Raw genomic sequence first — 27,684 nt, 5'->3', positions numbered from 1 at the left:
CCCATATAATGCCTTAGGGATCTATTTTCTTCCCCTGTGCTGTACATTCCTTGAAAATATATTAATGCGGCTTTTTGAATACAGAGTGAAACTGAAAAATGGAGCAACCGGGGGATGCCTAGACACGTTGCGACGGTGGCATCCCCGAGGATGAAGGTCACGTAGCTCTTCGCGTGCGCTTCGTGAGCTCCGTGCGGGAGGCAGCGGGCAGGCGTCTCTTTCTGAACGCATGCGCAAAGCCTTCATAGTTCCTCGTTCAAAACGCACGTATGAATTCTAGTCTGAAACATAGACCGCTAGGCCGCCAAGAAGGACTTGCGCACGAACAAGGCTGAATTTGGATGGTTGGGGGTGGTTCAGCGGCTCTGGATCGTCCATAAAGACTGAACGGTTTAAATGGCCGGAGACAGAACTTCCTGGTCACTTTTGAAGCTATTCTGGTTCCCCCTTGGATGTGGAAGTGAGAACTCTCCACAGAAATAAATGGAGAAACTGAGGATTTTTGAGTAGCCTGTCAGACAAAAGGTAGTAGCGAAGACAAAAATTAATGCTCTTTCTAACTCAGATCTCCTCTTAATGTGAAACGTATTTAATTAAAACAAAGTAAAAAAAATACTCTGCCAACAATCCATTATCGTCATAGAGCAGGGGTGTATGTGTGTGAGAGAAGGGGGATATGGTTCAGAGGCAGGCTTCAGACAGCCCTGCAGTGTAGTCCATTGTTAATATTGCAGATCAAAGATGATTTCCAACCAAAAATCTCCGCAGAAAACGCCTTCGTGTAAGGATCTCCTTAAATTATCCCATCAGATCCACTCCCATCCGAAATCTAATTGCATTCAGAATCCACGTGCTCCGTTGACTTCTAGTGTTGCAATTTTACATATTGAAAAACAATTTAAAACAATTTTCATACGGAACGTCTTGAGTAATAGCACGAATTCGTATCCTTACTGTTACCTTTTGCTTTGCGGGCGGGGGGCAAAGAACCCTAGCAACTCTCGCTTCGCCCTTGGGGAAAAATTGAAAAAGAAAAGTGGAAAGGCATCTAAAGTTAACCCGGAATAGAGACGTGCCGGTGAGTCTACCTTTTCGAAGTCTATGGGGGCATCTGCGTTTTGCAGTCGTGGGAGCGGTATTCATTCGGCGCATGCTCCCTGCGGCAGGCAGAGTGTCTCCTTGTCGGTCGGGTGAGGGCAGTGAGAGCACACAAACCCGGCGCGTCTGCACCGCTTGCGATTCAATCCGTTTTCCGGCATGGCGGCTGCGTACAGGCTAGTTCTGGTTCGGCACGGCGAGAGCGCCTGGAACCTCGAGAACCGTTTCAGCGGCTGGTACGATGCAGACCTGAGCCCGGCGGGGCAGGAAGAAGCCCGGCGGGGCGGAGAAGCGTTGAGAGGTGAAGAGACCGGGGAGTGGCGGGAGGAGGAAGCGGCGGCCTGCTGGAGGGAGCTCGAGGATGCTCGCGAGTTCAGCCGCTGCTCGGAGACGCGGGCATTGGGGCCGGGCAGGAGAGGGAGGCACCCGAGCAAGCGGGCGAGGCTGGTGGGGTTGTCAGTAGGGCACGTTGGGGATGATGGAGGCTGCAAGCCGTGAAGAGTAACCTTGGACAAAGGAGCCCCATGATGCGGGGTGGGTGGGAACGCAGGTTGCCTGGGTTCCGCTTGATACACGCGGGGGCCTTCGCTTCCACGCACAAAGGAAAGGGCCGTCTCGGGCCTTGCACTTTGCTGGGGCGGGCTAACAGCTTAGCCTAGACTTCTCCAACCTGGCGCCCTCCGGATGTGGTGGACTATTATTATTATTATTATTATTTATTTATTTATTTATATAGCACCATCAATGTACATGGTGCTGTACAGAGTCCAACTCCTAGACTCCCCCACCCAGCATAGCTGGTTGGGTTTTTTGGGGAGTTGTAGTCCAACACTTCCGGAGGGTGCGAGGTTGGGGAAGGTTAGCCTTTCCGAACTTGGAACCCTCCAGATGTGTAATTCTAGATAACGGTAACTCGCATCACTCCAAACCATACTGGCTGGGGCTTGTGGTAGTCTGAAACATCTGGAGGTCACCATGTTAGGGAAGGCTGAGCTACATCCCTCCCATATTTATTCGGAAGCAAATCCCACTGAATTCAGTTGAACTTGCTCTCCAGGAATTGCGTTGGGGACTGTCCCACAAGTCAGAAATCGGTCCTGCAGAACAAGGATGCTCTTAAACCTTGTGTGTGTGTGTGTGTGTGTGTGTGTGTGTGTGAGTGTGACCTCTGGGGCTTTGAGTGGAGCGGATTTCTTTTTCTGGGACACACGTGTGTTCTCGGAGCCAGGGCTTAGCCTCGGAATTTGTAGTATTCATGCAGAGAGAGAAATGTAAAGGTAGGACAAAGGAGAGGTTTCCCCTAATCATTTTCAAACCTCCTTCCCGCCAGGGCCTAAAGGGGGAGAGGTCCTAGACTAGCCAGAACCCTGGTCACTTTTCTTGCAGTGATTGATGCCTGCTGGCCCCGAATAGATGCCTCTGTCTAAATTGATGCCAAACATGATACGGATGGCTTAGTATTTTTTTCTTGCTATAGTTCTAAGACAGCTTTTCCCAATCTGATGCCCTCCAGATGTGTTGAACTACACTTTCCATCATCCTCAGCCAATGGGTTGGGGATGATAGAAGTTGCAGTTCAACACATTTGGAGGGCATCAGGTTAGGGAAGACTGGTTTAGCATCTGGGTAGTAGGATAAATTGAGTGTAAAACATGTGCTGCTTGTTCACTCTTTCTGCCTTGCATGCAAAAGAGGCATGGCTTACTCTGAGTAGGCGGCATGTGCTATTCTTCCAGGGTTAAAAGGGTGACTGCCTCTCTAGGTATGTTCCCTCAGATGTGCAACTGTCTCGCAGTGACCTTGGATAGGTCACTTTGCCATCTGTCCCTCCATCAGGGCACTGTATCTGCCTGAACCAAGTAATGCCCTCTGTTATCTCCAAAGAAAGAACTCAGCAGTAGCCTTATATGTCATGAGATGTGCCGCTGAGCATGCTTCTGTCCTCCCCCACCCCCTCCTGTCCACCCTTCAGGGTGCATTGCCAATCTAGCTGGGCCTTTTGTTAGGAAGATGTAGCAGGAGCTGAGTCATTCAGTACTGCTGCAACAGGGAGAGAGCTTGTGCCCAATTCTTGGTACAGGAAGTAGTGGGAGAGGGGAGGAAGAGTTCCAGGAAACAACTAGGGCCAGCATGTTAATCCTCTGCATGCTCAAGAAGCAGCCAAACCCTGTTCATTTCTCCCTTTTATTTATGTTCATTGAAAGAGATCTACAGACTGCTTTTACCTGGGAATTTTGTAGAATAAAAAGCCTTCAGTGTAAAAAGTGCCCCCATCGATTGGTTCTAGTACTCTCTTAAGCTATCATCGGTGTGTGTTGTTTAAAGGATCTGGCGTGGGACCATGCATGATTTGTCCAGTGCTTATATGGTCACATCTCACCCCTCTCGGTTGCCCAACTGCTGCTTTCTCCACCTCAGTACTGGTTCGCTTTGTTGCATAATCCTTTTTCCTTTCTACTGAGTGGGGCAATAGGGCACAAGGGAGCGAGCAAGCAATTTTAAGGACCTTTTATTAATGCTGCTGTACATGGTGGCCTTTTTGGGGAGAGACAACTAGCTGTTTTTTCTTCTCTTGGTCAGTGAAGAGAGCAGCAGCTGCTCAGATCCCCCTCCCCCCCCCGCAATGATTACATAAGCATTGCATTATTCCACTTCAATGGGTTTGTGTAGCCAATCGACATAAATTGGCTACATTGTGGAATTGTGTTTTAGAAGGATGCAATGTCTGGACACTATCTAGGATTGCTGCTACTTCCAGTACTGGAGCTTGGTGATTGTGACCATAGAAGATTGGTAAAACTACCTATTTCACCAAGGTTTTTTCTTTCAACATTATTTGCTTGTTGGGTTTTCCCACCCAGACAGTTTGGTAGGTGACTTCTTCATCCTGTATTTAGCAGTAAAATCTTGGGTGAACAGATGTGAAGCTCAGATGTTTAGCTCACTTTAGTGTCTCAGGTTAGCAGAGGAGTCAGGATGGATTGGCTTTGTATTTCATCCATAATTGTTGTAAAGGTGATGTGTTACTGAGCTTTCAGGTTAAAGCAGACTTATAAGTGTATGCTGGCTCAGACCAAAGGCCTATCTTGTTCAGCATTCTGTTCCAACAATGGCCAGCCAGATGGCTATAGAAAGCCAGCCAGCTTGTGTTCTTTGATATACCGCCTCCAATACTGGAGGTAATATATAGCCATCATGACTAGTAACCATTGATAGCAGCATTCTCCGTGAAAGTGTCTAATCTCCCTTTTAAAGCCATCCAAGTTGGTGTCCATCACTACATCTTGTTTTCTCTGGGTCCTTCCAGATGCTGGTTATGAGTTCGACATCTGCTTCACATCTGTGCAGAAGAGGGCAATCCGCACCCTCTGGACTGTGCTGGATGTCATTGATCAAATGTGGCTACCTGTAGTGAGGACCTGGCGCCTCAATGAGAGGCACTACGGTGGCCTGACAGGCCTGAACAAAGCTGAGACAGCGGCTAAACATGGTGAGGCTCAGGTGAAGGTCTGGAGACGTTCCTTTGACATTCCACCACCTCCAATGGAGCCTGATCACCCTTTCTACAGTACCATCAGCAAGGTGAGCTGGGAAGCTCTAATCCATAAATGGCATGAAAGTGGGGGTTGCTTTGAGGATGGGGAGGGAGGATTTTGAAATGATTGACTTGAAGCAGAACCCTGTAAATTGTATGGGACTTCATGTCATGCCTCTTGTTTTGCTTATTCCCTTCCCAATGGATTCATCGGGCTACATTTTCATCCATCTCCATCTGCTGCTTGGACCTTGTTGATACATTACTGTCTCTATTCCAGAGGCTTTGGGAGCCCTACAGTTAGCCTTGCTAATTACTGGTTTTGCATGGGATGTGACTATTGTGCTGTGTATTGTGACAAACAGGAATGCCGTTCATGCAATTAATCATTTACATTGTGTCCTTTCATGGATGTTTGTACTGCATGGTGACAACAGTCAAGGCTATTTGCACAGAGGGGGTGGAGACTTCTACCTATACAACATGTTTGAGTGAACCATGGAAATGGCTAGAGTACAAGCCACATGCAAGATCAGGCTATTTAATTCTAGATTGAGCTAATATGGAGTAAGTGCTAGCACATTAGTATATGTGCTATGTGGATTAGGATACCAATTACATGCATTGAAAGGCTAGAAGTATGATTTTTCTTCCAGATAGGTTGAACACAGGGGGACAATTAAATTGTGATTAGGTCTAGTAAAAAGGTATAAGTCTGGGTATGGATGTTTAAATGAATGCATGATACTGAAGAGAAGACTTCAGTGGAGCAGGGTGGTGAAGAACCAAAGCAATATTCATAGTTTTGTGCTGCACAGTGATCAATAATGGAGGAGGCATGTTTTGGCAAACAAGTATTTAAAGCACGGCTGGTTAACTTGTCGGCAAAAACATCTGGAGGGGCGCACTCCACCCCTGATTTAAAGCTTTGCATGCCATTGACAGTATTAAGTAATAGTAATGTTGATATGGGAGATCAAAGGGGTCACTGGCCAGACCACCATAAAACACAGCAGCTCTCTCATGTGCTTGTTTGTAAAGTGCCTACTCTAGCATGTCAAGTACAGCAGGCAACTATGAACATGATGCATAGCTGGAGCACAGGTCTAAGAATCAGTTTCTCTAAAGCACTTTCTGAGGTGAGGATGCTTCCTAATCCCACTAAACAGGTAGCTTTGGTAGTCTCCAGGAGGTTTCAAGCATGTTTTAAATGCTACTGCATATTCTTCCCCAGGATCGCCGCTATGCTGACCTCACTGAAGATCAGCTGCCTACATGTGAGAGCCTGAAAGATACCATTGCTCGGGCCCTGCCTTTCTGGAATGAGGAAATTGTTCCTCAGATCAAAGAAGGCAAGAGGGTGCTCATTGCTGCCCATGGCAACAGTCTCCGTGGCATTGTTAAGCATCTAGAAGGTAAGTCTGCTTGTGACTTGGAGACCAGAGGCCACACAAGCCTGGTCAAGTCTAAAGACAAGCTCTAAGAAGGTTCCCCTTTAACTGTTCTTGGGTGGGGCGATATAGCCTAACTGCTTATGTGACTCATCGCTCCCTTTTTGCAGGAATGTCTGAGGCAGCGATCATGGAACTCAATCTGCCCACTGGAATCCCCATAGTCTATGAGCTGGACAAAAACCTGAAGCCTATCAAGCCCATGCAGTTCCTGGGAGACGAGGAGACTGTCCGCAAGGCCATGGAAGCTGTGGCAGCCCAGGGCAAGGTCAAGAAGTGAAGGCAGGGACAGACAAGCAATCAGTAGAAGATCCCCTCCCTCCTCCCTTTCCTTCCCAGCACATACCTGCCACAAATCTGAGGGATTGGGCAGCAGCACCAAAGGAGGTGAAGCTTCTTGGGGCCAAGTTCTTTCTTTCAAGCCCAATTTCCTTCCACATTCACTTTTCTCCAATAGGATCTGGCTAGATAGCCTCCCTAGGGATGTGGACCACAGTCCAGCAGAGGGTGTAGCCAGTCCCAGTGCAATGGAATGTGATGCTGCTAAAGTGGAGGAGGATCCCCAAGCATTCCCTAAAGAGAGACCCTCCTGCCTTCATTCCATTTCGCGTGGCAGCTGTAGTTGTAGTCAGACAAGTATTGCTTGATTTGGTTTGGCCATTCAGAATTGTGACTTTAAGACTAGGGGTGATTGGGACAGCACTACGGATGCAAGGATAATTGATTTCTATTGAGTCTTTTTCGAGACCGCTTGTCACTTCATTAAAGGGTATATAAGCTGTCCCTAGAGCTATATCTGATTCTGTAGGTTTTATTGCCTTTAAAATGATAGGGAGAAGGGGTGAGGGCAGGGGAAAAAAGGGAACAGTACCCACCCTGGACTCTCCAGCTGTGATCCCCTAACCTTGCTGTGTAGTGTCAGTAAGCCCAGATACTGTGTATCATCATGTGTTGCTTTTCTGCCCCACAGTCTGTGTGGTATCCCTGTCTGACATAAGGCAGGTTTACACTGGAGCTCACTTCACTGTACAATGGCTGCATTTGCCCTAGTCTCAGTAAAATAAAGGAATTATGTGCAATAGCTGCTGTGTCCGTGTTACTTATTAATAGGGTTACCTAGTGGAACCCCAACCCAAGACACCTCAGATGCTTCCAGGTTAGTTTGTGGCATCCACTGAAAGCTCTGGATTCTAAGGCTCAGGGGCAGAGAGCTGTAAGATGGTTGCATTGACTGACCATCCCAGCTGTCTCATTCCTAGTGGAGCTGTTTTCTGGTCCCTATACTCAGCAGGGTGGCCCAACTATTGAGATTCTAAAAGACTAGCGGAGTAGTTTTATTATTTATCTTATGTAGCTTCCACTGACCCTACTTCAAGAAAACATCTTAATTGCTGGAAAGGTACTGAAAGAAAAAGCTGTCACAGTTTTGCTGTAGAGAAGCTTCTCCTTATTCCAACTCAGGTTATCCTGTGTGGGCTGCAGCAGCTGTCCAACCATCTTCTCAGGTATTAAAGCTACTGATTCCATCATGATTCAGGGGATAACATTATGGCCAGATGTTAGTGGAACTAGTCCAGTACTTAGCACAACAGCCAAACTGCCCCTGCACCCTGTAATGCTCCTTTCCTTCCACCCATTCCTTTCTCAGCTACAGTGGAGGAAGCTGGCACAAGATTCCAGGTCAGTGAAGAGTGAAGTTCTCTTCCCTTTAGGAACTTATGCCTACATAAACGCACACATATAAAAATCAAAACAGATTTTTCTTTTAGCAAAGCTCTACCTCTGAACTTGTACCCAAAATTTCACGATAATCTGGTCTGGTTCAGATTCAAATAGTTCATGTTTCAATTCAAGAGGAAAATAGCTGGGTTTTGGTATAGGCCGACTCTTCTAAGATTACTAATGTTGGCAGATGGTAAAAAGCATTTCACAATGCAGGAAAGGGCTCTCTTCCACAGGAAATCAGATGGCAAGGAGAAATGCTGAAAGCCTCAAATGGGAGTTTCTGGAGATTGTAACAGTAGCACTTGAATAAACACATTCTTCTTGGTATATTTCCCCAGAGTATCTGCTCAACTTCCAGGTAACCTCCTAGCAAACTAGTTCTAAGGGTGTGAGGGGTCATCCTATAAGAAAACTGAAACAGACCATGCAAACTCTCCTACCGTATTGCCTTACTGCAGGGATTCACAACCTTTTGGGGCTGATGAGCACATTTGGAACTCTGAGGGTGCTGTGGGTACTTTCACAAAATGGCTGCCCTGGCGGGTATGGCCAGTAGCAAAACACAAATTTCCCAGAAGGCAATCTGGTGAGGATAAAAGAAAGCAACACAAAGCCAGCCAAAGCACATTACATCAAAACAAATAGGTTCTACCCTTAAAGGGGGGGGGGGGCTAAAAATAATTAAAATAAACACAACAAAGCTTAACACACAAGCACAAAAAACAAAACAGACACAGTACTGGTAAAACACTTGGCTCCTGCTATCCGCCATCCCTCTAGCCTCCCATAGCACACTTTGAAATGAAGTGTTGGGCTACAGCCACTTGCTATTTTTATTTTCCAGGAATGTCTCAGGTCCATGTAGGGCCAAGACACATTCTTGGAAATAAAGATGGCCTGGAGGCTGGTCCTTTGCTTTACAGCATGCCTGCCTCCTTGTTATTTTTTATTTTAAAATTGGGAGGGGCATGGAATCTGGCAGAGCTAGCACACTGGTGTACATGGGTACCATGCTGGGGACTTCAGCCTTATTGTTGGATACTATTCAATTCTATTTATGGGTGCTAGTATGTCAAAACCAGTAGACAAGTACAGCAAAGATTATGGATATTGACTAGGTTCAAGGGGCAAACTAGGCAGTTCAACCTTCTCTAGAGGGAAACTCTTCATATCACCCTGATGTGGTATGGGTAAGGATGAGAAGAAACGACTGAAAGAATGCAAGCAAGCAACTCTCTTTACATAGTTTTATTTGTCCTTCCAAGGCAGGTCCAAAGACTGAGTCAAGGCAGGAAACGTGGGGATTATAGAAAATAGTGTATTGGCTTATTTAAAAACACAGTGGAATTGGGATATAAAATTGGGGGAAACAGGCTGTAGTCAAGGTCTCTTTCCCCAGACCATTCCAGAATCAGATGTGAACATACATTTCCTTAGGCCCAGCTCTATCTTGCACACTCATGAGACCGATTTACAGCAACAGCATAGAAGGCTACTTTCAAGTCCGTCTAGCTCTATGCCCAGAGCTAAGCCTTTCCTGTACTAGTTGTGCATCTTGGCATATGTATTGTTCACTATGTCTGTAGAAACTGGGGCTGTACCCGGGCTACCTTGCGCAGCTCCTTGCCATGTGTACTGGGGCACTGCATTTCACACCAGCTGATTGGCACCATCTGTACTCCTGGGATCAAAAGAGAAGTCAATATTTACAATCTCCCCAGGGAAAGAAAGAATCCTCCACTGAGTGAAGATACTCCACAATTAATTCATGCTGCTGCCACCACCTGCCCCTCTGAAACTGAGCAACTCCAGTCTCAGAAGGCCCTCCAAAATGATGCACCCAGAAATTGCCCATTTCATTTTGCACCAGGTTTCTGCACATTACTTTAGAACTCCCCTGTCACACAACAGTGGTGTTCCCAAAGGCCCACAGTGCTTCCTACTTACTCTTGCAGAAGCTTGAGGCCCAGAAAACGCTAGTATTACAGTCCATTTCAGCATTACCTCCAACTTCCTTGGAATGAGAGTGTTCTTACCTGCTTCACTGTGAGCCACCACTACCCCTAGCTCATTTTCTGCAGTGGTCAGCAAGTAGTTTGACTGTGCATCACCTAAGGAGATCTAGCCCCACAGGTTGAGTTAAGGGAAATAGAATGAGGATTTCTCTTCCACCTAGTCATCACAAGCTAGAACACAAAAGCAACAGAAAAAGGATACAACTTTGGCCAGAACAATGTCTCCTGGGCGGAAACTCTTGTAAACCTCTACCTGTCACCATGTGATGGGTGGGGAGGGGAAAAGAGAGAGAATATAGTGATCAAAACACTGCAACACCTTCAAGAAACTGATATTATGAGAGAGATGGTGCAATGAAGCAAGACCAATTTAGACATGGAGGAAAGCTTAAAACTGCAATGATTTCCATCCGATCTTGTGCTAGAATATACTTCAATTACAGATCTTTTCCTCAGCAAACCTGAAAAAGAAGTATTGGTGAGAGGCCTCTTGCCCACACATGGTTTTGACCTCTGCCAGTAATCATTCCAAGACCAGTAATGATGGAAAGAACATGAATGGAAAAAATTCTGGCTATGTGCATTACCTACATTCCCCATTTTAAGCGTATGTTCTAGTCAAAATGTTTATCTGACTGACCTTGTCTTTCTCTGTAGCTCGGATATCTTCTCTCCTGTAATGGGAGAAGGGAAGATGAGACCTTAAACCCTCTCCTCCTCCTCCTCCTCCTCTCCCTCCCACCCATAAGACAACTGACTGGCTCAGTCCAGACAACAGGTTTCTCAACAGTGGTTTTAGAATTCCATGGTGGAAACACCCCACACAGAATATCCACACTGGCAGAGGAGAGTTCCTGCACAACTGTTGTGTGTTGTGTGGCGGGCTCTGTGGAGTTTTCCGTTGAGTTGACTTTGCCCACTGGCTACAGTTCCCTGGCGAGTGCTGCTCTAGGAGAGCCACTGGGGTTGTTTTGTTGTTCCTGCAATGGCTGATGGGATACCATTGGGAGGACCGGGGGGGGGGGAGAAGAGAGGGGGAGGAACTGTCAATCAGATGTCATGATGGATTTTACTCAACTCCCCAGTAGCCCACAGCCACACAATGGTGGAGTTAGAACATGTGCATGGAGTACCTCCTAAGAACACAACCGTTGAGTGGAGTTTTCAAACTGCATCGACTAACGTGTTGTCTGAACTGAGCCACTGTGTCGTCATGGTCTGCCAAGTGATTGCAGATTCTTAGAGCCAACAATCACTCTCCGTAATTCTCACTAGAACTAAAGTTCCAATGTTGAGAGTCAGACCAAGAATTGATCAAGGTGGGAGTTTAAGCCAACCCCTAACACTACAGATACCCAATGCCTCTGAAAATGCCCGCAACCAAAAAAACCTACTCCCTACCGTATTGTTCCACGGAATGGGGATTTTAGCGGTGTAGAACCAACATACAAGATGTGCACCTTGGCAAAACGGGAGTTAATGCTGCAAACCTGAATGGATGTGGAGTGGGGGGTGGACGGAGAGAGAAAGCCATGAATTTATTTGTTTCAAACTGTAATCTCTGGATGTAGCACTTCAATGTCTCATCAATCACCCTTTCCCTCTTTCTCAGAGACATAATATCCTTAGCAATTACTATCTGTAACACTATCAGCTCTGTGGGGGAGAAATCTAGTTTAGGTTCTGGGATGGAGTGAGTTTTACTCCCAATCTATGAAGGGAAAATGTCTGCAAGGACCATAACTGGGTATGGTGGTGAAGAAACGCAGGGGTTTATGGCATACAGGGGCTAAACACTGAAGCCTAAGTATAAACAGATGCAGCCAACAACTCTGCCCATATGCATGGTCAATCTTGAAGCTCAAGGGTTATATATCCCGTCTGTATCTCCAATTGTTGCTTATCCTGACACACCAGTAGCTGAATGAAGGACAGTTCTACTGTGCCGTGCTAACGCTGCTGAAATTACCTTGCATGTAACTGTGGCTCCCACGTCAGGCAGAAGCTGAGATTCCACATCCCTCATCACAGAGATCACTGGGAGCTGAAGGGGAACAAAGGTGACCAGTTCTTATCATTTACTTGGTGCATTGCTTCAGAATGTTTAATTCAAGTCCCTTCTGGACTTGTTTCCTCTTCTCCCTTTCACTATGGATGAACTGGCCCTACCTGCATCAAAGCATTCTGCACATGCAGTCCCCCCCTTGCCAAATATATTGCTGCTTAGAGATTGCATCATTCTCACCATGCCATTCTCAGTTTTCTTCGTGAGACAACCAGCCAGAGAGGCAAAGATAGAGCCATGACGCGTGTAGGTGCCGCTCCCGGGTGTTCCTTCCTCTAAGCTGCAGAGTCGCTCTCCTGTGAGATAGAACACAAGTCAAGGATCTCTCACACTAGAATCGGACTCAAAGAGTACTTATCAATGGAACCTTCTCAAACTGGGGGGAGGCAACGAGTGGGGTACCGCAGGGCTCAGTCCTGGGCCCAGTGCTCTTCAACATTTTTATTAATGATTTGGACGAGGAGGTGCAGGGAACGCTGATCAAATCTGCAGATGACACCAAATTGGGTGGGATAGCTAATACCCTGGAAGACAGAAACAAACTTCAAAGTGATCTTGATAGGCTGGAGTGCTGGGCTGAAAACAACAGGATGAAATTTAATAGGGATAAGTGCCAAGTTCTACATTTAGGAAATAGAAACCAAACGCACAGTTACAAGATGGGGGATACTTGGCTCAGCAATACTACAAACGAGAAGGATCTTGGAAATGTTGTAGATCGCAGGCTGAATATGAGCCAACAGTGCGATATGGCTGCAAGAAAGGCAAATGCTATTTTGGGCTGCATTAATAGAAGTATAGCTTCCAAATCACGTGAGGTACTGGTTCCTCTCTATTCGGCCCTGGTTAGGCCTCATCTAGAGTATTGCATCCAGTTCTGGGCTCCACAATTCAAGAAGGATGCAGACAAGCTGGAGCGTGTTCAGAGGAGGACAACCAGGATGATCAGGGGTCTGGAAACGAAGCCCTATGAAGAGAGACTGAACGAACTGGGCATGTTTAGCCTGGAGAAGAGAAGATTGAGGGGAGACATGATAGCACTCTTCAAGTACTTAAAAGGTTGTCACACAGAGGAGGGCCAGGATCTCTTCTCGGTCCTCCCAGAGTGCAGGACACAGAATAACGGGCTCAAGTTAAAGGAAGCCAGATTCCAGATGGACATCAGGAAAAACTTCCTGACTGTTAGAGCAGTATGACAATGGAATCAGTTACCTAGGGAGGTTGTGGGCTCTCCCACTCTAGAGGCCTTCAAGAGGCAGCTGGACAAGCATCTGTCGGGGATGCTTTAGGGTGGATTCCTGCACTGAGCAGGGGGTTGGACTCGATGGCCTTGTAGGCCCCTTCCAACTCTGCTATTCTATGATTCTAAGTCCCAAGTCACTGCCTGGCTGAGATAACCTAATATCCCCTCATTACCCATGCTAGAAAAAATAAGCATTGTGAAGTCTAGTCTGCACAATATTCACTGGATATTTTAAATGCTTCCATAGATTCTGTAAGGTTCCCCAGGCAGTATCAAATACCACAGGTGACGATGCCATAATGAAAGAAGGACCAACTTAGGATCCTTCTGTTGTGTTATACACTCCTGTACTGTTAACAGGGCAGTGACTAGAAATAGTACGTTACATGCAGGTTCTCTCACCATAGTGCTACAGCAAAAGTATAAGACGTTTCTTTCCTAATTGTACAACTACTTAGAGCCAAGTGCTCTGTGTGGGGTGGGGGTGGGGGGAGAAGAAGCAAAAGCCAGCAAGGCAAAATGACTTGTTGGCTTTTGGTTCTTTTTTTCATCACAGTAGTAAAAGCACAAACATTTTGTATAGTTTACATTTTTATTTTAAATGATCTTATGTAAGCTATCCTGAGAGCCTTGTCACGTAAGAAGAGGGTAAAATGCTTTAAATAATAAACACATACAACATATAGGTAGGGTAAATGCATACAACATATTGGTAGGCTATCCTCCATCCCCTTCGGTTTATCCCCAGAGAGTAAAAAGAGAGAAAGGCATTGGTCAAACACCCTTTGACAGAGCCACTGTACCTCTAGACTGGGAATGAGGGAAGCCGTCCTGCTCACAGGAGTGATCAGAGCAACTCCTGAATAGAACAGCCAACTCCTGAACAGAGGGGTCTATACTGCAATTCTCTTTCCCTGCCAGAGTATAGAAACATCCCCCCAGTAGATGTCAACCCTCTCCTTGATTTCTTTACTCTGGCTTCCTAGAAGCTTCAAGATTTCTTTACTCTGGCTTCCTAGAAGCTTCAAGCCAAAATTTGGGCCTTTACCCCACATCTCCCTTCAATTTCCTTTACACTCTTGTGTGCCCCTTCCCTCCTGCAGTGCCCCTTATACCTTCCACACACATACTCTAGCTTCCACTTGTATCTCTGCTTTCTACTACGTTGTTTTGTTTGACTGGAGCACCCTCACCCCATCATTAATACATTTCCCCACTCCCTTGTGGTCTTTCTTAACTATCTCCATTTCTTCTTATTGATTCTGTTCCCAACCACTCACCTATCCTTCTCTCTTCTCCTGCTTCAATATACACCAAGGCTTTGGGGAGATACTATAGTTCAGTGGTACAGCACATGCTTTGCAGGTTCAATCCCTGGCTTCTCTAGCTTTTTTAAAGGATCAAGTGAGGATACCACCCAGAGCAGGCAATATCAGGCTAGGTCCACAAGTAGCCTCACCTGATAGAAAGCAGCTTCCTATGGAAGGCTAAATGATTGGTTCTTCTAAACTAAACAACTAGGCCTAATTTCACATGGCTCTCAGCATTGCCCAGCTCTCAGAGGCAGCAGCCCCATTCTTGCTCTCCAGACCACTTCCCTGGAAATTGTTTCCTCTTTGTGCACATGTGTGCGAGAAGGATAGCACTCTGTAATCCTGTAAACCAGGGCTGGATGACTCATGGCCCTCCATACGTTTTGGCCTACAGTTTCCATCATCCCTCAACATTTGCTATGGTGGCTAGAGTTGCAGGGAGCTATAGGCCAAAACATCTGGAGGGCCACAAATTGCCCATCCTTGCTGTAAACTCTGGCCAGTTTTGGCTCAGGCTCAAGCCACCATCAGCTCTGACTCCATCCACTATCAATTACTGTGGCTCAACAGCTGTTCATAGGAAAAGGGTTCCTCATCCCTGGTGTGCGTTTTTTTTTAAAGACAACTAAGCAGGGTGGGAGACTTTTATATTCTAATAAAGGAATATAAAATTATGCATAGCATGGAGAAAGATATGATTTTTCTTCCTCTCTCATAGTACCAAAACTCAGGGTCAACTGATGAAATTGGGGGTTGATTCAGGGCAGACAAAGAGGAAGCACTTCTTCCAGACAATGTATACTTAACTTATGGAATTCACTGCTACAAGATGTAGTTGTGGACACTCTTTTAGATGGCTTTTTAAAAGGATTAGACAAGTTCATTGAGGATTAGATCTAACAGTTGCTAAATAGGACCTCAGGTCTCAGAGACAATATGCTTCTGAATACCAGTTACACAGGGGTGAGGGGAAGACTACTGACATCATACCCTGGTTGGGGACTTCCCTGACTGGCTGTTGGAGGAGAAACAAGACGGTTAAGTACAGGAGGCCTTGAGCTAATCCCCACCCCAGCACTATCCTATGACCAGCATGTTTATCCCATCTCCTTCCAACGATCAACATAAGAACTTTGCTGGATCAGAATTCTCATACATCTGCCTTCTTCAACCTGGCACACTTTCCCATCATCCCCAGCCAGCCACCAAAGCCAATAAGATGATGGGAGCTGTAGTCCAATACATCTCAAGGGCACTGGGCTGGAGGAGGCTAGCCTGCGTAGTCCAGCACACAGTGGCCAACCAGATGTACTTCACAGCAGTTTTTCCAAAATGTGTTGCTCTCCAGGTGCGTGAGACTACTACTCCCATTATCTCCCAGCCTGCAGAGCTGGGAGTTGCAGTCCAACACACCTGGAGAGCTCCAGGATGCGGAAGACTGTGATAAAGGATTTGTGGATACGGACTGTCAACGTATCTCACCCTCAGCGCTCCCTGGATTTGGACCCACGGGCGCTACTTCCGTGGCCTGCCCTCCCCACCAGCCCCGTCCCTCCCCGCCCCGCTCTCCCTCCGTCACCCACCAGGGACGCAGTAGCGCGCGGGAGCCATTCTGCAGCCGCTCCAATGGCCTTAAGGCACCGTCCTGGGCGCGGGGACGACGCTCTCCTATTAGGCCTCCCGGCTGGCTGTAAGCAGCCTTCTCATTGGGCGCGCCTGGGATCACCTGACTTCCTCCACGCACGCGGTTCCTCGGGATTTCGGTCCGCTATAGGACGTCAAAAAGAAACCATATCGCCGGTGAAAATGTGACCGCCGCTGGAGGAAAAAGAATATCAAGCGACTTGCAATGGGCGTTGGGAAATGTAGTCTCATTGAGCGTATACAGCGTGCAGCGGCGCATGCGCGCATGAGGAGGCTTGAAGCTAAGGGTGGTGGTGGAGGAGGAGGAGGAGAAGATGTCTGGATGGATGCGATAACGGGGTTTGCACTCTGGGTTTGATTGGACCCAGAGAATGGCAGGACCAGGTAAGGAAGAGCGCCCCATTACACGCGGTGTTCTTGCGGTGCATGATGGGATAGACCTCATTTCCCCGGTGTGCTTTGAAACCGGCTGCTGTTCCGGCGCCGGCTGCCCCCTTTCTCCATTGCCGTTTAGAGGCTTCGCTTCCTTGCTCAGCCTCTGGTGTCCCCCGTCCCGGGGACGTCCACCCTTCGTTTCCCCAGTAATTGCTTAGCTACCTTTTTCCATAGCAGCTGCACCCTTGAAAGGCACATTAGAAAGGAACACCTCAGGTTGCGTGGCTCCCCCGGTTTATGTAGAGCGATGATCCGCTGAAACAGATTCAATCCTTGCAGTTCCCCAGCCTCTATAAAGGCTCATATTCTCTACAAAGGATAGGAATCTTCTCTTCCTCCCCCTCCTTTCCTCAGGCCCTTCCAATATTTGTTTTTCTGGTCCACAGTAGGGGCCAGTATGCCTAGAGTAGGGAATCTGGAGTTGACGTAGCGGTGTAGTTATAACCCAAGATCAACTACATTTCCTAAAGAATGTAGGGACCATAACAGCCTTCCCTGGCCTGATCCCCCCAGATGTGGTTGAAGTGCTGGCTGGGGAAGCTGGGAGTTGTTGTCCAACCACATCTGGAGAGCATCAGGTTGGGGAAGGCTGGACTGTAACATTCTTTTCACTCGCCCCCCCACCACAGAAAGCCTATTGACTCACCCATGCAGGTCCCACTATTTGATGAGTGTCACGGTAATTAATCTTCCCTCTTGTCATTTCTGCTGTTGCTGCCATCTGTCAGAGGGGTGATGCTAGCTTCAGAAATCACCCTTAATCTGTGCCCAGGAATGATGCCAACTCTGCTCAGCTTGCAGAGAATGGGCTGATCTCTCGGTACATCCAGCTAATGGCAGACACAATGGCTCTTTCTCTCTTTCTGTGTGTATACATATATGTGTGTGCGTGCGCATGTGCACACGCACACTGTAATCCCAGCACGAACAAGTGAAGGAGTGGTGGTGAATGCTCAATCATTAAGCATTTAGTGTATGAGCCCAAATAGGTAACCTGAGACTTCTACTTTTGCATCTAAATATTCCAAACAAATTATATGACCACCAGATCATTACGTGCATTATAGACTATCTGTCCTGTGGGGTAATTCTCTGGGTGGGGACTGATATGGTGTACATGCAGGTATCTGGCTACTAAGAAGAACACTGCAGGAATTCTGCCACAAAGTATAAAATTCTATCAGAGTTTCTACTGTTGCAGAATTAAGAGGACCCAGACCCTGTGAAAGTCTGACCCTGTGAAAGTTCATGTGTGAGAGGCTGGGAGGTAGACTTATCCCTACTTAACTTGTGCAGCTATAACAACATCCTTAGATGAACTTGAAAAGGGTAAGTAGGACCAACAGCAGGAAATATCTTCTCTGATGGCAGTACCAGAACACATTTTGAAAAAAGTAGAACTAGATTAGAGAGAGGGGGAGGTTTGCTGGTCCAGTAAGACTAAATTGAGACTGGATTTAATAATTGCTGCAGAGCCAGGCAGAAGCCTGCTAGCCAGAGTTTGCATAGATTAAAAATCGGGTTGACGCTTCTGAGTGTAGCGCTCTGTTCCCCCTTCTGCCTTAAGTCCCTTTGCACTGTTTCTGCCCTGTGACCCTCTTGCTCCGTTGTTCCTTGCTCCAGGCCATCAATCCGAGGGGTTCCAAGGGTCACAATACTGGTTAATATTAATTGGCCAAGATCAGTTTCCTCTGCAGCTGCCCTAGCTCAGGTTCCTCCTTGCTCTTAGATTAGCTGCAGCTTGATGCTGGACTTCAGCAAGCAGGTAAGTGCCCTCATCCAGTCAGTCTCCCTTCTTTTATAATTTGGTCCTCTTTGACTCCTGTGCAAATGGGATGTTTGCCCCAGTTGGGATAGAGTTGCCAAGGGGATTAGGCTGGGTTTGGGAAGGATTAATAGTTGCTTTCCTCTCCAGTTGGTTCTTTCCCAACCTAAAAATATTCTGCAGAGTTCGAAGTAAGCACCAAAGGTGGGAGCAAAGATTCTGTCTGCTCCCTCACTATCTGAAAGCCCTTTAAACCTTATCGGGGCTCAGCTCTATAAGGGCACCCTTTCCCAACCTGGTGCTCCTCTCACCAGGATGGGGAAGATAAGGGGTTATTTTTTTCCTTTGGGGAGGGTTCATCCCTAACCTTGGGTACCTCTCCTCCCAAATTCTAAGCACTATTGGGAAAGACACAGTGTCGCTACTATTCACTGTATTTGCGGTTTTCTCCCAGTGTTTCCTTTCCCTTTGTCATGGCTATCTGCAATTAATGCAATGACATTGGGGTAAAGAAACCTGAATGTAATCCCTATAGATGTGCCCCTTTAGTACTTTGGAGAGGGGGGTGGGAATCCTCCTGCCCCTTGAGCTCCAGGTGCGTATAGTCTCACCTAAGGAGTCTTGTTGTTCCATCTGAGGAAGAAAGCAGGAATATCAGCAAAGCACAGAGGGGCATTCCCACTCTTGGTGTTCTCTACTAGTGTGCCATAACCCCCACTGATAGTAAGGAGTGAGAGTGACTCCCCAGCCTCAATGCTATCCTGTGATCAGCAGTGACTGTACCACCTCCCTGCAACGTTACATCCCTTAGCATCATGATGTTGGAGCAATAGATTCAGTCTTGAGTTGCTGAATGCTCAGCACCAAGCCTTTGCCCGCTGTCTAAACCCCCTGACCAGTACTTGCTGACATGACTTACTCTTTCCCCAGGCTCTGAGTGGCAGGGATGAGGAGCCGCCGACGGATGTACTCCGCTGTCATGCGCTTCTTCCTGAAGTGTCTGCGGTTAGGTCAGCGGCGTCGGTTCTGGCTGACCCGGCAGGTGGAACAACTATGGCTGTACGGGCGTCTCTGTCTGCGCTCGCTGTTGTACAATTCTTTTGCTGATGGCGACACTGCTCTTGATGCCCTCTTTGAGCCCATCTACTGGCTGGTGGACCATGTGACCCGTTGGTTTGGGGTGGTGAGTATCAAGGAACAAGGGGCCGGAGTGTATCTTAAGGCCTGTCGGAGGTGTTTTCAGCTCCAGCCCCTAGAATTGCAGCCCCAGCTTCAAGCTGCCTTGACTAGCTATTTTGAACCACTAAGCAGGGCACGGGGATGGATGGCATTACAAATGCTGGAGGAGATGGTATCAGTGCTTCGCAGAAGGCATTCACAGTTCCTCAACACTGTTGTCTCCTGCTATTCCCAAGAGAACCAAGCAAGGTTTAAGAAGGGGATCCATCCGCCACCCACCCATTCTTCCATCAAAAGGGCTGACTTCTTTGTGAGGTGCTGGTGGCTCAGAACCTTTCCTCCTCCTTCCAACAGGTGTTTGTGGCTCTGGTGATCACATTGACCAGCTCAGTGGTGGTCATAGTGTACGTCTGCCTCATACCACTCATCCTGCAGACCTACCCCATTGCCTGGGTGTTCTGGCACATCATCTATGGCCACTGGAACCTCGTCATGATTGTCTTCCACTACTACATGGCCATCACTACTCAGCCTGGTTATCCCCCACAGGTAGGGCAGAGGGCTTCGCATTTCTGACTTCACCTCTTCATTTCTTTTAAAGCTTAGATCTAAACCTGGGCTATTTGGCATGACTTCGTACCATTCCTTTTCTCATGGACCAAAGACAGGCCTGCAATTGCTGCTATGCTGGGGCTTTAGAGCAGAGGGTGGGCAGAAAGTAGATTTCCAAATGTTTTGGACTTCATCTCCCAGCTTTCCTAACCATTGATCATGCTGGCAGGGGCCTCTGAAAGCTGAAGTCCCAAAGAGTTGGAGACCTTCCTTCTGCCCACCCCTGCGTTAGAGGGCCTGGGTCTACATATTCTTGATCTGTGTATGTTCTGGGTTAGTGTGAGGAGATGGCATCCTGGCAAGAGAAAGCTAAATGCCCACTGCTATTCCCTTCCCACAGCAGTCGAAGAGCGATGTCGCTGCTGTCTCCATCTGCAGGAAATGCATTGCCCCGAAGCCTGCTCGGACCCATCACTGCAGCATCTGCAACAGGTGGGCACTTCCCTTCTGTCCAACTCAGGTGTCATTACTGTCATGCTTCCCTGTCACCTGTAATTTGTTTTTGTTTTTAATCTCTTTCCCCATTTTGTGAATAGCCCAGAGTGCTTTGGCTATTGGCCGGTTTAGAAATGGAATGAATGAATGAATTAAATAAATAAATAAATAAGTTTTACTTTTTAAAAAAGATTCAGTTTGGAGAAATCTATGCAGCCTGTACTTTTTCTGAAGCATAACTGCTTAAACATTTCTTTTGCATAAACCAGACTTTAACCATTGGGTATGAACATATGAAGCTGTCTTATACCAAATCTTCAACCGCCCCAGGGAAAATAATAAAGAGATAAACCATGGTTGATTTATCTCTTTATTATATAATTTATCTCTTTATTATGGTTTGTTTATCTTAGCCACTGTACTGCCAGTGTGGTGTAATGGCTAAGGTGTTGTACTGGGAGTCGGGAGATCCGGGTTCTAGTCCCCACTCGGCCATGGAAACCCACTGGGTGACTTTGGGCCAGTCACAGATTCTCAGCCCAACCTACCTCACAGGGTTGTTGTGAGGATAAAATGGAGGAGGATTATGTACACTGCCTTGGGTTCCTTGGAGGAAAAGCAAGATATAAATGTTAATAATAATAATAATAATAATAATAATAATAATACTATTTTCATACTGCCCTTCAAGTATTTTCCTCGGGGCAGTTTAAGAAAAGAAACCATTAGTCCAACCTTCCCCAACTTGGTTGGTGATCTCCAGATATGCTCAGTTGTGACTCCTATCATGCCAATGGCCGTGCTGGATGGGAGTTGCAGTCCAACACATTGAGAGAGCACCAGGTTGGGGAAGGCTGCATTAGTTCATTTGGCCTAGTACTTCCTATACTGACAGACAGCAGCTCTCCAAGGTCTCAGGCAGAGGGTTTTTCCCCCAGCCCTGCTACCTGAGATCCTTTGAAATGGAGAGCTTGGAGACTACACCTGAGACTGTCTACGTAGCACTTCTGAGCTATGGCCCCTCCCCATAGGAGGATCAACAGGTCCCATTGTTTTGTGGTTGCATGTCTCTAATTCTGGCAGTTTCCATAACCAGTTTCGTTTATTTTCTGCAGTTCTGCACATGTGGAATGTCTTGCAATATCAGGAGAGGAATCCTGTGTCTGGCAGAGATTCTTGAGAATTTGTTAAAGCAGGGATGGGGGACCTTTTCCGATCTGAGAGCCGAATTCCAACTGGGGAAAGGTCTCTGTGTTGGGGACCCATTCCTGCAGTTAGCAGGGCCAAAGTTAAAGTCTTCCTTTTGATTTCCACATTCCCTTCCTATAAGCTTCTCTTTCTTTTCTCTTATATTTCTCCCAATTATCCAAAGATTTGCATCAAAATAAAGCATGCAAACATGAGCAACATAATCACATTATCCAATACATACTTCAGTGATTTTCATAATTTTGACTATGGAATGTGAATTTCCTGATCTAGAATTCAGAGGATGACTTTTTTTTCTTTGTAGAGGATATTTTTTGGGACAGGTTAATTGTTGCCTCTTGGGCAATATGGCCAACTAAACTAAACTTTGTCATGCTCGAGTCCTCGGGTGTAGTCCTCACTTTGCTCCTTTCAGCCAAGTTATAAATGCAAGAGCATCAACATTGTTCTTTCTCAGAGGAAGACCTACATTCAAAAAGTAGGTATAGGCAGAGTAGTGTGGGAGGACACCTCCCCGTTTTTGTGACCTGAATAAATTATGCTGATCTTTTCAATTTGCATGTGTCTATTTTGCATGGTTTCTGCTTTCTTTGAGATTAAAGTCAAAGGACATTGAAGTCCTACAAAACCTGCTCAATCCTCCTCTGCCTCTCTCAGATTTTCTTAGCATCTCCACTCACTTTAACCCTACTTCTATCACCCCAGCTTTCATTGTTTTTAATGGAAACTACCGTTCTCAAGAAGCTAAATTCTGCAAAAAAGAAATTCTCCATATTTCTAGTACATTTGCATATCTGCAGAATACACAATCTTACCTTTAGGAGCATCTCTAAATTTGCACAGAAGCCTCCTTATATTAGCTTAGGTAACATTCCCAAAGGCAATAGGGATGCAGACTGGGGTGGAGGTGGGGGCATGTATTCATGTGAGCCCGCAGTCAGTTCTTGCCAAAGAGGGAAGGTTACCTAGGGAGGTTATGGGCTCTCCCACACTAGAGGCATTCAAGAGGCAGCTGGACAGCCATCTGTCAGGGATGCTTTAGGGTGGATTCCTGCATTGAGCAGGGGGTTGGACTCGATGGCCTTGGAGGCCCCTTCCAACTCTGCTGTTCTATGATTCTATGAGACTCCCAGGCTTCTTGCTCGCAGGTACACAAAAGGGCAGAGTGCTGATTTACAATCATTTCTCTTGTGTTGCTACACCTTCTCATGCTTTACAGCTGTACCATTCTCTTACTATTGTTTAGCCATGCAAAGCAGCTCTTTTTCTGCCTGTCTAGTCTCTAAACTGCATGCAATATTGCTCAAAGCCTATGCTATTTCCCTCCCACAGGTGTGTGTTGAAGATGGACCATCACTGCCGTATCCTTCTGCAGGCCCGTAGTGGGACTGACTTAGGGTGATGGATAGTGTCCTGCCAGATCACTTGTCCCAGGAATTCAAAGGAATCTGTATACCTGGGATGGGCGTCCTCCTTCATTGGCAATGATGGCTAGGGTTGTAGGCCAAAGCATCTAGAAGGCCACAAGTTTCCCAGCCATGCTGTATACCTCCAGGGAACAGTATGAGATCTCTTGAGACTAACTGGCTAGAGGAGGTAGCCTGCAACGTCAGAGATGTACGTATCTCTTGAGAGGCAACATGGCCGGGATAATCAACTGTACGTAAGGGGCCTTCGTGCTTCAGCTTAATGGGAAAACACTTTTGAGGCCAGAAATTCATGCAGCAATTCTTCCAGCATGAGGCACTACTCTGGTATGCCCTCTTCACTGCTGGGATTTTGCTTAAAAGCACATCTTTAGGGAGCAGATCTCCAAGTCAGGAGCAGTGCATGCTGGAAGCCCAATGGGAGTGTCATGGATATGAAGTGGAAGCAATTGGATCAGTGAAGAGCCAGTGCAGTTTGGCTGGGAGCTCCAGAATTGGCTATCCTGTTGCGATGTGAGGAGGGTTGGCTTTCTGTCTGCAGTTACAGACCTTTAACCCTGAGAGATAGCCTGGCTGAACAACTGTGTGGGGCACTTCAACCATCGCTACTTCTTCTCCTTCATGTTGTTCATGACCATGGGCTGCATCTATAGCAGCGTCAGTGGATGGGACATGTTCTGGGAAGCCTATGCTGCCATCGAGGTGAGTTTCCCAGATGAGTTCTGGTCTTTGGGGGAGATGGGGTTGGGCTGTTTTCTCTGGGGGTGGGTGGGAGGTAATGGAAGGGTCTCTCTCCTTCTGGCCTTGTTACTGCACAAGATACTGCCATGTGCAGCAGGGATACATAGGCCCAGAAACATTGAGCGTGTATAACTGGCAGCCTCTTTTCCATCCGATAGAGAATGAAACTTCTTGACAAGGAGACACTGCACGTGACAGCCAATCAGGTGGGGTACCTGCTCCTCAGCTGCTCAGGTCAGGGACAGGACAGAGCATGGTATGGGTGCTTTGCTGCTTTGCCCCAGGAGTGAATCTACAGCAGTGGTTGCAACAGCTCAGATTCCCTTTCCTGGGCAGAAACGCTCCTTCCCTTCTTCCCTAATGGAGTTGCAGACCCCCATTCAGCTGGCACATGCTGCCCCATAAAGGGGAAGGGATAATTGCAGAACTGATGTTCTGCCCCTTTTTGGAAGACAAGTGATGAATGGGGGAGTTAGGGAAGCGAGTTCGGAGTCCCAATACCCATGCTCTGCCCATCGCTGATTCATGATCACCGAGGTCCTTGTCTCTTAGAAGGTATCCATCTTGTCTGCTGTGCTGTACGTCCCTTCATTTGTCCCTGCAAGCCTGCCATAATCATCTTGGTTTGGGTCACAGTTGCCTCTGCACATCCGATCACGGCAACATCTGCTTTTCCTTGCAGACGTACTCCCAGACACCACCGCCCACCTTCTCCTTCCGCCAGCGAGCTTTTCACAAGAGTGTAGTGTATGCCTGGGTCCTCTGCAGGTAATTGATCTGGCTGTTCAGGTGACCGTGCTCATGGGGGGGAAGGGGAAGGCCCCTCCAGAGGGCTTTTTTGAAAGCTTCTTGCACAGAGCTCACCAGATGTCTTATTCTATGCAAAAGTGAACAGCCCAGAGTCTCACCCAACTGACCTTGTTCTGACTACTTCAGTTCCTTGGCATTTTTACAATTTTCCTCCTTCCTTCCCCAGCTCGGTAGCCTTGGCGCTAGGTGCCCTCATGCTATGGCATTCTGTCCTCATCACTCGTGGTGAGACCAGCATAGAAAGGCACATTAACCGCAAAGAAAGGAAGAGGCTCCAATGGAAGGGCAAGGTGAGGAGAGAGCCCGGACCTTCAATGAGGGGAAAGAAGACAGGCAGAGCATCTGAGCCCATCTCTTAGGGCCCTTTTAATTCACAATGTGCAGTTCCAGAATATTTGGAACAGGGCCTTTTCCACTGCAGCCCCCACCTTGTGGAAACAACTTTCTCTTGAGATTTGACTCTGCCCATTTATCATAACCTCCAGGAAACACAAACCTTCATTATTTAGGCATGTTTTTGAATATACTGTATTTGAATTTATTGTAATCATTTTAGTTGCTTTGTTTGGATGCTTTTAGTGTACTAGAGTTATATACAAATAGGATGTAATTTTTGAAAAGAAACTTAAAGACTGTGGCTGCTTTACGTTTATTTGCCCAGTTAAATGGTACTGTAGTTTGCCTGGCAGTCAAGGGCTCTCTCAGCAGGGGGTGCTTTACAGAATGGAAGAATACTTGTGCTAGAATAATATAATGCAATCTCGAATTTCATGCCTTTTCCCCCATGGCTCTAGGTGTTTCGAAATCCATACAGCTATGGACCTTTGGGCAACTGGAAGGTTTTCCTAGGTGTGGAGAGACACAGGTAAGAAACTGTTGGAAAGCGGGGGAGGCTACAAGTGCCTACATCCTGTGCCATTGGTAATAGAATGATTGTGGTTGGCCCTTGACCCAGGAAGGTACGATTAGTACAACTGCAGCTGCTTATTTTGAATTCCAAAGTAATGCTATGGCTCTCTAGATTCTTTGTAAACTGGAAAGGGCTAGAGAGCTGTATACAAACAAGTCTGTATAGCTTCCGGCACTCCATATATTCTGTTGAAGACACTGCTCTCTTTCCTAGGCACTGGGTCACCCGAGTTCTGCTACCCTCCACCCACCCACCGTATGGATCTGGCCTGAGTTGGGACACTGCCCCTTGTGTTGCTGAACAGAAGACTCCTCTCCTGGCAATCTAAGTAGGATAAGGAGAAAAGTGCACAAACCGGTTGAAGACTTGAGGCCACAGGCTGCTTTCATTGGGAAGCCTAACAAAATCCAGTCCCTAAAAGAGGAGGTGGCCTAACACACCACAGCTGGATCATCTGCAGTGAACTGCTTGCTCCGGCAGTCTGAGGCAGAAGGCTGAGGAAGCCCCAGCTGCAGGCAGCTGAGGTGAGGCAGGGACGTCTCGCCCATCTCGACTTCGTATCTGCCCACATCGCCCTATAGAGGCTTGACTAAGTATTGTCATTCCTGACAGTGGGGGAGAAGGGGAGATAGGTCCTCTCTCGCCATAACTCTTGGGAGGCTGGTTGGTACACCAGGGTCCTGCTGCTCTCTCTAAGTAGGTAGGGATTTTTTTAAAACCTTAGAAATAAAAAAAACAAATACCCTATTTTTAATATGGGCATCAGTTCCTCTTTAGGGGAGGGGTGGTGGTGATATCCGAGTAAGACAAACTGTTGGATCTGTCTAGCTCACAACTGTTTAGGATTATGTGTGTTCACAGAATTGATTCACAAGTCAATTTCCCCCCTACAGCTATGGCAATGGTGTGGTAGAGCTAACAGCTCCTGCCAAATACATTTTCACTTTCTCTGTTCTGGGCTCTGATTAAACTTCCTGGTAGGTTTTGTAACCTTTTCAATCAGCAGTGTGCCCACTAGCAAACACATAGTCCCTTCCCCAAATTGTGCGGAAATAGTGGTACAGTAGGGTTAAGGAGAACATAGCTGTATATGAATCTACACAAACAGCAGTGTTTGACAGTGAAAAGAAGCCCTGAGAAACATGTAGTCAGTATTCAGTTAGGCCCATTGTTTGGAAGCTGTACAGTACATGTAAGTACTTCTTGTTTACGTTGTAACCCACACCCCTAAGAGTAGCAATTTAGACTTCCTTAGTGCCTCAAGCCTCATTTATTACAAGTTAGTTTACTGTCTGTGACCACAGTTTGCCAAGTTTATTATGACTAAAATGTTGGGAGTAGGAGGGATGCAATCAGTCTGACAGAAACCTTTTCTTGCCCTGTTTCCTAAGACCTTAAGTAGGAGATAGCAGGAATGAACCTTGAACTTTCTTTGGGCTAAGTATCAACTCTACATACAATCCTTTCTCAATACTGTCCTTACCACCATTCATGTCTATACTGCCAGCTGTTGTCAAATGCAATTCAAATAGGCCGTTGAAAGACAAGAGTAGTACACAAACTAGAGGAACTCTAGCCCTGTATATCTACAATGGTATATCATTCCATATATAAAATTCAGACTTGTGCTAGGGATGGTTGAAGAGCATTCTACAAGTAAGATTGTTTTTTAAAACTACAGATTCAATGTGGAATAACTCAGAGGAGCTTAGATGAGATTCTCTATTTAAGCTGATATGGAATAGTGCAAGGAAAGGACAAGACACTGCAGGTTTTACTTTTTTTACTTCCCACTGTGGCAAATACTGATGATCTAAAAATTAAATTACCTGCCTGGGCTGGTGTAGTAAAGGGCCCCCTTGATCAGTTTTTTTAAAAGAACCAGTTTTCTACATTTTCTCCAGCATGTATCATGCAAGATGGTTCTGACAAAGCTCTTACCACTAATACTTAAAACCATCCTGAATATTTTTGCTTCAAGCTATTTAAAACACCTGTACTCCAATAAGTCAACTAATTCGTGTACTTATGGCTAGGGGAATTCAAGTGTGCAAAAAAAGGGGGGGGCGAAT

General features: G+C 46.7%; 3 protein-coding genes across 5 annotated transcripts; 2 read left to right on the top strand and 1 right to left on the bottom strand.

The window, feature by feature from the left end:
* The first annotated feature begins 1,147 nt into the window (after window positions 1-1,147).
* On the top strand, window positions 1,148-7,165 carry PGAM1 (phosphoglycerate mutase 1). The gene is made up of 4 exons (XM_063132512.1): window positions 1,148-1,399; window positions 4,406-4,680; window positions 5,868-6,048; window positions 6,195-7,165. The coding sequence occupies exons 1-4, from the start codon at window positions 1,258-1,260 to the stop codon at window positions 6,362-6,364; spliced, it is 768 nt and encodes a 255-aa protein (XP_062988582.1). The 5' UTR covers window positions 1,148-1,257; the 3' UTR covers window positions 6,365-7,165.
* Window positions 7,166-9,048: 1,883 nt separating this feature from the next.
* EXOSC1 (exosome component 1) lies at window positions 9,049-16,192 on the bottom strand. Of its 2 annotated transcripts, none has more exons than XM_063132509.1 (8): window positions 16,029-16,192; window positions 12,070-12,185; window positions 11,737-11,868; window positions 11,226-11,314; window positions 10,465-10,498; window positions 10,027-10,077; window positions 9,846-9,930; window positions 9,049-9,490 (listed from the first exon to the last, which is right to left on the bottom strand). In XM_063132509.1, the coding sequence occupies exons 1-8, from the start codon at window positions 16,054-16,056 to the stop codon at window positions 9,384-9,386; spliced, it is 642 nt and encodes a 213-aa protein (XP_062988579.1). In that variant the 5' UTR covers window positions 16,057-16,192; the 3' UTR covers window positions 9,049-9,383. The 2 variants fall into 2 exon arrangements, with proteins under 2 accessions (XP_062988579.1, XP_062988580.1); XM_063132510.1 differs by having other exon boundaries at window positions 11,794-11,868; window positions 16,029-16,181.
* A 127-nt stretch (window positions 16,193-16,319) lies between these two features.
* Window positions 16,320-26,604, top strand: ZDHHC16 (zinc finger DHHC-type palmitoyltransferase 16). Of its 2 annotated transcripts, XM_063132507.1 has the most exons (11): window positions 16,320-16,473; window positions 19,220-19,472; window positions 19,823-20,017; window positions 20,421-20,512; window positions 23,057-23,085; window positions 23,720-23,853; window positions 24,051-24,098; window positions 24,575-24,660; window positions 24,869-24,992; window positions 25,497-25,567; window positions 25,826-26,604. In XM_063132507.1, the coding sequence occupies exons 2-11, from the start codon at window positions 19,236-19,238 to the stop codon at window positions 25,938-25,940; spliced, it is 1,131 nt and encodes a 376-aa protein (XP_062988577.1). In that variant the 5' UTR covers window positions 16,320-16,473; window positions 19,220-19,235; the 3' UTR covers window positions 25,941-26,604. The 2 variants fall into 2 exon arrangements, with proteins under 2 accessions (XP_062988577.1, XP_062988578.1); XM_063132508.1 differs by lacking the exon at window positions 24,051-24,098 and having other exon boundaries at window positions 16,321-16,473.
* Window positions 26,605-27,684: the final 1,080 nt, after the last annotated feature.

Source organism: Elgaria multicarinata, chromosome 8, assembly GCF_023053635.1.
Source record: "Elgaria multicarinata webbii isolate HBS135686 ecotype San Diego chromosome 8, rElgMul1.1.pri, whole genome shotgun sequence".
Classification (NCBI taxonomy): domain Eukaryota; kingdom Metazoa; phylum Chordata; class Lepidosauria; order Squamata; family Anguidae; genus Elgaria; species Elgaria multicarinata.
The sequence above is the reverse complement of the archived record's forward strand: the minus strand, read 5'-3'. Positions and strand labels throughout refer to the sequence as shown.